The sequence below is a fragment of the Sturnira hondurensis genome, unplaced genomic scaffold, assembly GCF_014824575.4.
Source record: "Sturnira hondurensis isolate 20B ecotype Veracruz unplaced genomic scaffold, ASM1482457v3 Scaffold0001872, whole genome shotgun sequence".
Classification (NCBI taxonomy): domain Eukaryota; kingdom Metazoa; phylum Chordata; class Mammalia; order Chiroptera; family Phyllostomidae; genus Sturnira; species Sturnira hondurensis.
The window spans coordinates 30,012,648-30,024,113 of record NW_028074503.1 but is presented as its reverse complement, the minus strand read 5'-3'; the positions used below and the strand labels follow the sequence as shown (position 1 = coordinate 30,024,113).

At 43.2% G+C, this 11,466-nt stretch overlaps 1 protein-coding gene across 4 annotated transcripts in view; it reads right to left on the bottom strand.

Moving 5' to 3' along the window:
* The window catches only part of NEDD4L (NEDD4 like E3 ubiquitin protein ligase), a 289,828-nt gene that overhangs the window by 123,938 nt on the left and 154,424 nt on the right, over positions 1-11,466 (bottom strand). For all 4 annotated transcript variants that reach the window (XM_037034990.1, XM_037034997.1, XM_037035015.1 and 1 more), the window contains 3 exons: positions 7,870-7,951; positions 5,288-5,326; positions 2,301-2,354 (listed from right to left, as the gene is read on the bottom strand). In XM_037034990.1, the coding sequence (XP_036890885.1) occupies positions 2,301-2,354; positions 5,288-5,326; positions 7,870-7,951 (175 nt within the window). The remainder of the gene's footprint in view (positions 1-2,300; positions 2,355-5,287; positions 5,327-7,869; positions 7,952-11,466) is intronic.

Below are 11,466 nucleotides of genomic sequence, written 5' to 3'. Positions count from 1 at the left end.
AAAGAGGGACAAAAAGTTTATTTTAAAATTCGCAAAGCATGACTTTGCCAACAGCTCTGGAGCTGAGGGTGTGGAGAAATTGACCCTGTGTTTACATACATGCAAACCTGTTTTCTAGAGGCATGTGTTTGAAATGCCAAAAATGATGTGTGGGAGAGAAATGGAAGCTGGTTTGTTTAAGGCTAAAACTGCCAGACACCCCTACGGTCATGCATTGTCTTAGCTGGATTAATGGCCAGAGAGAAAACCACCAGCAGCGTTCACTGCTGCGGGGCCACACTGCAGGCGGCCTGGGGCAAAGCTAGGGGTTCCCGTTTCTCAGGGGGAAGTCTGTGTTCGCACAGGAGTTCCCAGAGCCCTGCACTCAAACCCCTTCTGGGTTTGGACGCGCTCCTGCGGTTCCAGGTCTGTGGCAAGGGCACCTCCACAGTCGTTGGGTTGGATACTGGGAAACGACGAATTTTCTGCAGCGAATTTCTCTTAATAGGAGAAGATTAAGTACTGAGTTAAAATGCGTCTGACGAGAGGGAATTTTCCCTCACACTTGGCCCTGCCTTCACCTTAAAGACGTGTTATTGTACTCAATAAATGAGAGAATGACTCCCAGGACTTAATGCCACTCCACCCAACACTGCCGAATTCACAGTCTTGGCTGCATGGGGGTGGGGGCCGCGGATGCCAAGAAGTGGACCCTCGGTAGACTCTCCCACGTGATTTAACAAGAAAATAACTTCGCACCCTGGAGCAAACCTGAGTGAGTGGTGCGGTACAACTAAGTATCACCCAAGGTGAAAAAAAGGTGGGTTCAGCCCTGGCTGGTAGCTCAGTGGATTGAGCGCGAGCCTGCGAACCAGATGATCGCGGTTCGATTCCCAGTCAGGGCACATGCCTGGGTTGCAGGCCAGTTCCCAGCAAGGCATGCACGAGAAGCAACCATACATTGATGTTTCTCTTCCTCTCTCCTTCCCTTCTCATCTAAAGATAAATAAAAGTATTAAAAAAAAAGGTGGGTTCAAAGCAAAGCCACCGGGACCCCCAATGTTTGCAACAGAAGAGCTATCTGGTGGTAGGTCCTAATCTGCTGGCTTTCTCATCTGGAGAACAATACCAAGCAGAGGAAATGAAACACACTCCCAAATTCTGAAATCAGGGTGAAATGCCTGGCTATTCACCACCACGGGCCTCAGACTAGGAGAGTGGTGGTTCCCTCCAAGGCATCGCTGCTGACCGCCGAAGCATCGCCACTGACCGCCGTGCCTGAGTCACCGAGCGCCCCAAACCTCACCTCTCTCAGTGCCGAGGAGAGGAGTCAGGTGGTCGGTCTGCACTCTAAGTCTCCTCCAGATCAAAAAGTCTACCAACCTCGAGCTATTTAGCAACTTGGAGTTTCCGTTGAGTTCTACAGCAAGAAAGGTTTGTATGAACGTTCATTTTAACCTAATAATACAAGCAAATTTTAGGGGAAGGAGATTTGAGTGACAATGGGCTGCACTGAGTCATATTATACCACTTCCGAGAGTACCTTAAGCCCGCACACGAAGTTTGTTTCACAGCCGGAGCACCTGACACGTGGGTACTTGATGTTTACATCCTGGTCAGGGGACTGGCAAAATGCTTCACGCCAGGTTCGCTCCTGAACTTCCATTTCTCAAGTGAAATCTTAGTTTTACTACAACCAAATCTATAACTATAATATATACATAGCTAGGTATCTGCATCGTACCTATCTACCAATCTCTGTGTAAAATACTAGTTTGTATCAGTCTTATGCCTCAGGCATACCTTTGGTTCTTTGAAGGTACTTTCTATTAATTTCCCTTGAGGAAGTACCACTTTTAAAATACAGCTTAATTTTACCTGCTAAATATAGATTCACTTTTTGCTATCTGCTGTTAATTAGATTTTTGTTTTCCCCAAAGGAGGCACCACAGACTCACACTTAAAATCCCTGGAAGGTTTGTCCGCACGAGGGACGGCCCCTTCACAGGCCTGCCCCCTGTTCTGCATTCCCAGCGGAAGACCTAGGCATGTCGCCCGATACACTATCAAGTGTGACCTTCACTCCCATTAACTGTGATTTAACGACAAAAAAATACACATACACCAGTAAAAGTTCTGTCCTAGCCATACAGGAATAGTTGTTAGAATCACGACCTAGTGACGGAACCAAAACAAAGTCTTTGGTGGGGGATGCGTACTGTCGGAAATACAACCTAATCGGCTTTAAAAGACGCTGCTTTAAAAAATAAGGTGTTTTTTTTTTTAAGGTGAACCCAAACCAAAACCCGGGAGCCACTTACCAATCTGTTTTCATCAAAGACTTCAAACAGGAGTCTGTGATTAGATGGGTTTACCTATCGGGACACAAAGAGTATTTAAAAAACGGTCAGAAATCATTAAAGGATGGAATAAAAGATAAAGAACAGAATGCTTTATAATGCACCCACATCAACTGTGTAATCCAAATAATTGACTTCTTCTGGACATCTGTACCTATGAAATTGAGTTTCCTATTATTTACTTCTGTATTGTTCTATGCTGAATATTGAGGTTTATTAAAAGAAAAAATGCTTTTAGCTGCTTTTCTAACATGAGAAAGGATAATTCTAAACAGGTCTAAAGAGTTTCTCAATCTCCCCTACAAAAGGTATGTTTGTGCCTCTAGACCAGTTGATTTTCAAACTTTTCCATTTCATGGCAAATACAAACTACTAAAATTCTGCAGCACACCAAAAATATATTTTTTGTTGATCTGACAAAAAAAAATAGGTATAATTTTGATTCATTCGTACCAGAGAGCAATTGTTGTGTTGGCTGTTGTCATTTTTCTATTCGACAATCTAAGAGAAAAGAGGTCAGTGCCCTGGACTAAATAGTCAGGTATTGCAGATTTTATAAAGTTTCGCAGCACGCTGGTTGAAAATTTCCTGCCCTAGACCAAGGTTACACCTGCACAAGGTGTACACCTGAGGATATCTCTTAGGCTAATAATAATAATAATAATAATATAATAGCAATAATTAAGATAATGAACAAATAATGAAAGCTGCTAATTACTATATTGCGCTTATTTTTTCAGGCACTATCTCCTTATTAAATATCAAAAAACACTTGATACTGTTTAATCCTGACCACACCCCCTATGGATGTGTGACTGTCACCCCAGTCTGACAGAGGAGGAGCTGGCACCATGAAGTCAGTTGCCTAAGAGCCCACAGTCAGCAGGCAGAGCAACCAGAACCCCAACCAGGTCTGGCCTGCTTACCTCCAGGGCCCAGGCTTCGAACTATGAGAGAGACAAAGAAAGAAAAGATGCCCCCCACCTTTCCAGCAACCGTGGGGTCAATGTCAGAGTGAGCGAGCTTTCAATGTCTTCTGGCTTCTTTCTGTCTCTACCAAAACCTCCCCCCAAATGGCAGGAATCAACATTCAGACTCAAGTGTCATTTTGTAATAACCAACCACATGAGAGACGTGGTGGTAGGAGCTCTTGTTTACATTCACACAGAAATCCCGGACAGAGCCCTGTGCCCACGCTCTCTCCTACGTGAGCAATGAGGAGCCTGCAGAGAACGGGAGTCATTCGGTGGACTTCCTGGGGTCATGGAGACTGTGTGTTGCAGGGCCTGAGAGTGGACCCAAGTCTACTGTCGGTGAGTCCCCGCTGCTTTGTGATGGAGAATGGAATGAAATGACATTTGACATACGGCACAGAGAACATGACGTGTGCCTCTGTCCCCTCGGTCTGTCCCCTGGCCCGGTGATGGAGTGAGCAGAGGGACGGAGAGTCTAGTGTCTGAGCTCCGTGGGGCGTAGGGCTGCTGACCAACACACCCACAGGTTGTGGCAGTAGGCTTGCAATAATGGTTTTTGGAATGAATAAATAAAACAAGGTATTTTTATAAAAAGCCAAGAAAAATACAGTTTACGTATGTATATTGCCAAGATTAGTTGAAAAAATTTTGGATGCACTAAAACTGACATAAGTGTGGCCGAGGTGTTAAACTGAAAGGGGTGTAAATAATTTGGAATTTTACAGGTAGGAGCTCCATTTGAGAGTTTACTAAGGGCCGCTAACATCGACCTGCCCCCATCAGCCTTTCAGTAGTCCTTCACGAACTAATTTTAAATACATCCTATACACAGGATCTCACCAAGTATTTACATATAGATACCGTATGTCAGCTCTGAACATAACAGAAAACGTATATAGTGATCAGAGTTTGCAGCATGTAAAGCACTGTTGTGACTGAAAGAAGAAATCAGGACCAATTATAATGGGTCTGGTGATAATACTGTGCTTTGGGAATTTACTCTAATCAAGAGATTGTCTCTGGAACATTTCTGAAGGCAGAGTAGTTTTTAATATCACAGTTATACAGACAATGAAAATATACTTATTTTGCCCTGGCCAGTGTGGCCCAGTTGGATAGAGCGTCATCCCATACCCAAAGGGTTGTGGGTTCGATTCCTGGTCATGGCCTGTATGGGAGGCAACCAATTGATGTTTCTCTCCCTTTCTCTTTCTCTAAAAGCAATGAAAAAATGTCCTCAGGTGAGGACAATATATAAATTTTGAAGAGGAAAAAAAAACCCTTTTCTTTCCATTACATACCTGAGCAGTTTAACATCTCCTAAATTTCAGTACAAAAACCTCAGCAAGCACCACAAAAACTCACTGAATAGTAATATGTTAATTCACAGAATTCAGTTATTTCTACATGTAGCCAGCTCTCCTAGGCATGTAAAATAAAAGGTTGAGGACATTTTATCTAATTCAGTGCTATTTAAACTCTAGAAGTAGTTTCATACCTCACACACACACTCTCACACTAAATATCTGAACTAGACAAATTTTCCTTCCTGCCTGGAACATGATTGGTGATGTTCAGGCCTCTTTGTGACTGTGTTCCCTCTGGTGTTACAGCCTCTCTCTAAAAGAATCCATCACCCACATCTCATAGAGGTAATGGAGCTGCTGGTTTAAAGATATTTTACCTTATTTGTAGAAAAATGTTTCAAATAGAGAGGCTAAAATACGATAGTTAGATAGTTTCCTTTTCATGTCCCTAAAACATTCCCAAATGACACAAGTACCGATCTGGTCACCCCTCCTCACTGTCTTCGAAAGTCCGGGACACCTCAGGTGGCTACCCGACCATTTCTCACAGTAAAAGGAATTTCACCCAAAAAAGTTAACAAGTTTTCACACAATAGGAATCTATTAGGATAACGAATATATCAATTTAGTAATCAATAACAACTGTTACAAAAAATGAAAGACTTACTCTAAAATAAAATTCTTCGTTCCATTTTGGGTTCAGCGTCTGGAAGAGAAATTATCTTGTAATATCTTTTACGGTCTTTGAAACTAACAGTTTCTAGTCCAATGCAGTCCATATATTTTGCTTAACAATTTTTTTAAAGCTATGAGATAAATTAGCATTTAGTCAATTATTTGAGACCATTCTGTAAATCAAACTAGATGGGGAATGAGATGTATTTATAAAACAGATGATTCGTAGATAAGAAACTATAAATTGCAAAATATCAACCAGAAGGAACAACACTGGGGACCTACAAAGGTATCACCATGAAAACATAAAGATATCTTTCAAGAAATTAGCATGGATATGATTATCTTATCAAGGAGGAAGTGAATTTTTTTCACTTTCCTTAACCTGCATGCTACAAACCCATTTTGGAGAGAAATAAAGCAGGTGGACGGGGGTGAATGTGTTCACTCTCTATATAAATACTCAAATCTGAAGAATAGTTTATAAGAACAATACTGATGATCAGATATATAACAAGAAAAAAGTCTGCCAGTTATAAACCAAAAGTAAATTACGTTTTCCCCAAATACTCTTCTCCCTATCCTTCGGTCTTTCTCTCTATCCATTCACCCATCCACGTCCACATCAACCCATCCAAGTGTACATGGCACAAGAACATGGAAAAGATACTTTGTTCTCTGCACAGACAATAGATTGACTTCAGACACCCTCCGAAACCAGGATGAAACAGATACTCTAAGAGAATACATACACATATGCACATACATGCAGTATGTGTGCTTGTGCATTTTGGACATTCACGATACTCTTAAATAACACATTTCAAAAATTACATGTAAAAATTTCAGACTGAAAAATCACAACCTCACGAATGGTTACAGATATTTTGTAGTCAGAATATTTGCCTTGATTAACCTTATTTCCTTTAACCTGCTAGTGCAGGGAGAAGCAAAGAATAAAAGTGGTAACACCACCACCACAGTGAACTATAATTTAAAAACAACAACAACACAGGATTGGTATAACACTGAATTGGCATTTTAAAAAAATCAGCACCTTCCCCACCCACAACTCGACAGTGAATCCAGCCCTAAATAACGAAGGTTTCATACCTTTAGCTATGAATGGAGCAGGGACGGCAATGGGAGAGAGGCGGGGGAGGGGAGGGGGACCAGGCAGCCAGGGAGAGGGATGGCAGGCCCAGGCCTGCCCTGGGCTGCAGCGTCCTGGGGACCAGGTTCATGGAAATGCAGAGGGGAGGAAGCAGAGGGCAGGTGGGGGAAGAGAACAACCAGAGACCACAAAATGCACGAAGGGCCAGGAGCACAGCCGCACGGAGAGAAGGATGGAAGCATTTCTTAAGCCCCAGCGATCCCAGCACAGTAAGTAATACTAACCAGGAGGCTGGCTGCCGAGCGAACAGTCGCAGCCCCGGCGCGCGGCACCCTCTACCGTGCAGAGGAGGGAAGAGGCCCTCCCCCCGGAAGCAGACACTTTTTAAATATGCCAAATCCCAGGTTTGGGCAGCTTTGGTTCTCCGCTCCCTCCGCGTTCAGCAGGAGACCAGGTCCGGCTTGTCTTCGCTGCTCCGCAGGGTCTCTGCTCCACTGAGAAGTGAACCGGTGACAGCGCCTAATGCGCCTAACACATCACACAATGGCCTCCCTCCTTCGCAGGCATCCTCTCCACTAATCAAAACACTTTTAATGCCAGGCCGAATGCCAGGTGGAGGACACGCTACGGCTGCCACTCCTCACACAAATGACCTGGCCACGGAGCCCGGGCGTCTGCACCATAGCAGGAGAGCGACCGTTTTTTAAAACAAGCCATCAAGCTCTCCAGGAAATGCTTACCACACTGCTCTCTCACTCCGCAAAGGTAGGGAGGGAGAAATAGGAGCCATCCATAAGCAACACGGAAACACAAAGAATAACAGCACTTTTGATTAAAAAAAAATGCCTCTTTGACAAATGCCCCAAATATGGAGTAAATATTTTATAGATGAACACGGAGATTGATGAATTAAAATATAATCATGGAAACATCTTTAGTGAAATCATACATGTGGAATTTATAGGCACATAAATGTAGATTTATTAGTAGTATTTTTTTATTTGTCTTCATGTGGCCAAGCATTTTGCTTTCTTTGGAAATACTTGTTTCAAGTTAAGCCATCCCTTTGGGCCTACCAATTCCCCAGGTGAGTCTATTTCATCCAACATATTTTAAATTATTTTAAATCTCTTTATGGAAAATAATGAGCCAACAATAACAAATCCTTGTTTTGTCTCTTTGCAGGGGAAAAGCTTGCTACTTGTAATAATCCCCATTTTAAGAGTACTGTTTTTACAGACATTTTGCTAAAAGCCAGAAGAAACAATATCTTCTTGGGCTGACACTGAGAAGTTTGGTCTATCTTGAATCTATAGATTAAATATAATTAATGGAAGCTACTAATAAATAAAAGTTTTACCATCTTAATTTTAAGACATAAACTTCTATAGAACCAAAATACATAATCTAGTGGGATTAAATTATGGCTAAAATGAAATTTAATTTGAATGGGTACCTACCTTTTTAATTGTCTTTGTCTGTACCAAAGCAAGTTCTCTGTTCTCATCCGCTACGTACAATGAGAGTTTCACATACGGGTCACTGCAAGAAAATATTTCAGATTTAATAGGGTTATACTTTTCATTTAAGAATTACAAAAAGAAATTAGCCAAAACCTAAATGAAAATGCAAATATCAGTTAATAATCCAACTTATGTAAAGCCCAGAGATGAACCAGTCAAGTTTGAACACACTTACTAAGTAAACATATTGAAAAGTTTCTTATCAACAACCAGTGATGTCTATTTAGAAGCGAAAACATCATGAAACTGAGAGTCTAACTTGCAAGATAATTGTCCCCAGTAACTCAAAATATTTAATCTGCTATAGTTTTTTCCTAAACAGATTCTGAAAAGATTTCAAGAAAAGATATTTAAAAGCATGCAAAATTTGTTCAGGTTAGCAAAATGTAGCTAAAAAATTTAGTTCATGTTTTATTTATGTTGATTTCCACTATTTACATAAAAGTCATTATTTTTTAGTAGAGGTAAAATATATTGTTCACCTAAACCAACAACTATCATCTTACAGGAAAAAAAACCCACAAAAACCCAAAACTCAAAAAACACATAAAACTAAGGCCCAAGAAGTCAAGGAAAATTTTCCTAAATTTAGAGATTTCAGGAAAGTCTAGATTAAATTTCAGGTTTCCTGACTGCAAATCCTATTATGTGCTTGGGAAACTGAAACCTTTTAACAAGAAGTGTATTAAAGGGTTCCTTAATATGAACTATCTGTCTACTAAGAGTTCTGAAAAACCCGCTCACCTGTTCTGTTAACCTGGGGTAGCTCAAATCTGGCCAAACTATGCTCTACAAACATTTGGGATCCAGGTTCTTCCATTTACACGTGACACCCTGAAAATTACAGAAGGGGTTCCATGTATTCAATCCCCCAATTTCCACTCATCCAATTATCTACAGCTGATGACTGACTTCTACCCACTTCGAGAAATCATCCTTCAGAGATTACCCCTGGACTCCTAACATTTATTTTTGCCACTTTTAGGGCATTTCCAAAGATTACACAGTGTTGTTGAATGCTGAAAACTATATTGACTTTTATTTGGTGCCTCAATAAACAGGCCATTGTTTAAGGAAAGAGAAAGATGAGATAAAAGTTTGGCAGTAATAGGACTACACTCAATATCCAAAAAACAGATATTAAAAGTCAGTGGAAAAAAATATAGCCTTCATTATGGCATTTATTATCCATAAAATACATCAGTGTAAGCTATAACACATATCTTTAAAAAAAAACAGCAACAGAATTTGCTCAATCAGATTCTAAATGTTCTGGTTTCGAAAAAAGCTAGATTAAGGAACACCTGCTTCTTTTTTAGAGGCGTCAACTTCTTTTCTGGGCTCCTCCAGCATTAGAATGAAGATGAACCAGGAGACAGACCTAGTCTAGGGTCAAAGACCCCAAGAGCACCTTTTCCAGTCAGGGTCAAGGTCTGGACACAGAGTCCACTGCTATGTGCTTCTCGGACTTGAGCAGAACTGCCTGGGAGAGGGGACAGCTAACACACAGGCTGCTGGGCCCCATTCCCCAAGACCCCCCCCAAAGACCTAGTAGGTCTGGGGTAGGACCCCAGAACTGGCATTGCTGCCAAGTTCCCAGGGATAACGATGCTCCTCATCCATGCACCACACTGAAAACCAGTATTCGAGATGGTGTTTGAAAAGAGTATTCCTTTAGCTACAGAAACTAATATTCTATTCCTAGCCACCACGCTATGGCTATCTCTGTTATCTCGAGCACAGGTTCTCAGTGTGCCTTGGAGGGACACATGCAGGCAGACACACCCGCAACCCCACGTCCTGCCCAGAGCCATCTCCTGTTTTCCTGGCGTCGGCCACCGTGATTGCTGCCCATTAGATAACTGCAATAAAGAGCTGAGTGTTCTTTTAATAGAACATCCACGCTCTTCTGCGAACCATTCATTGACCTCAGTTTGTGTCCCCTAAATAGTTTACAGTAAGCAACACACACAGTTGGGTTTGACCGTGGCTTCTCTGAATCTGGGACGATGTGTGTGTCCCAACTGTAACAAGCCAGGCATGCCTGGGCACATCCAGGTACAAGTAGGCACCAGAGTGTCTCCAGGAAAAATCAACCAAGAAACTCCTGAAAGAGAATCCAGCAGTGTGAAGAGAGAACCAAAGGCCAAGCTCTGGGCGCTGATGAAGGAACAATGGGGTGCAGGTTCAAGGGGCGGGAACACCGGGTGAGGGATGGGCTGGTAAAAGGGCAGGAAGATGTAAGTTCAAGGGAGGTGCTGGTGGGAGCTGCCCAGGCTGGTCTTGGGTTCTTCCTTCCTTTCTGAGGGTACAGCAGTCATTCCCACTGACAAATATTTACAGAGTACCAACTGCTAGGAGCACAGGCCAGTGCCAGCGAGCTGGGGGAAAGGGTGAGCCAAAAGGGATGAAATCGACACAGGTCATAGGCGGACATCTGTGCATGGCCCAACCTAGAACAGCTGAGTGAGGATGGCCGCCTCTGCCCACTTCAGCGAGGTGGAAGCCGGCGCACACGGTAGAGACATGGGCCAGGGCATCGGGAATTGGAACACGAGCAGGAAAGTGCCAGAGCAGCCTGAACGGCAATCGATTCCACCTGAGCTGTCAGCGCACCTGCCACCAGCACCACCATTACCACCAGCCCAGCCCCCAGCCACCAGGAGGCATCCAGTCCTTGTCTGTTACATGTGCCACACTTATTTACATGTACACCTCCTTTGATCCTCACTGCAAGCTTATGAAGTTGGCACCTTTTCCAGGTGAGAAAATGGCACAGACATCAGGCTGCCTGCCTGGAGTTAATCAGTAATCGGGGGAGATGGGAAGGGAGGGATGCAGGCGTGCTTGCTCCAGAATCCTGCTCCCCGCGTGCACGCCACACGGCCTCGCTACACATGCTGCTGCTGACCACCAGGAGCGCTGGCGGGAAGGAGTGTTGAAGGCCAGGAGTTCCCACCACTCTGCCATGCTGGAGAACATTTTGGATGTGACTGCTATTATGACACAATTTTTATCTTTGCTGTGGTAGGAGGAGGAACGAGATGCCTGAGCTAAACGTCCACTGTGCAAGGCCACACCTTCAGATCTTATTTTCTTTTCAACGTTCCAAAGAACTAGCTGTGTAACTTTGGACATGTCACGTCAGCACGCTGAACCTTCATGTCTGTCTCCGAAACAAAGGGGGTGCACTGTGTCAGTGGTGTTCGAACCACGGAGCTTCAGTTCTGGGCAACTATCTCAGGGCAGCCACGGGCCACCGTTCCACCACACTCTGCTTTACATATTGGGCTTCCGTGTAAAAAAAAAAAACTTTTGGACAGGCCACTAGACTGGGTGGCCTCTTTTAGTTAGAACATTCTGAATCTCAGAACAATTCAAACTCATTTCTCATTATTCATAAGAACTGGAGCTCTGCCCATCCCAGGTAAACATGGAATTTCCTAACGATAGAGGAGCAAGAGGGAATAAGGTCGAAACCTCTACCAAGAGGACATTCAGGGAGAGGCCAGTTTTGAGTGTGAGAGATTACTC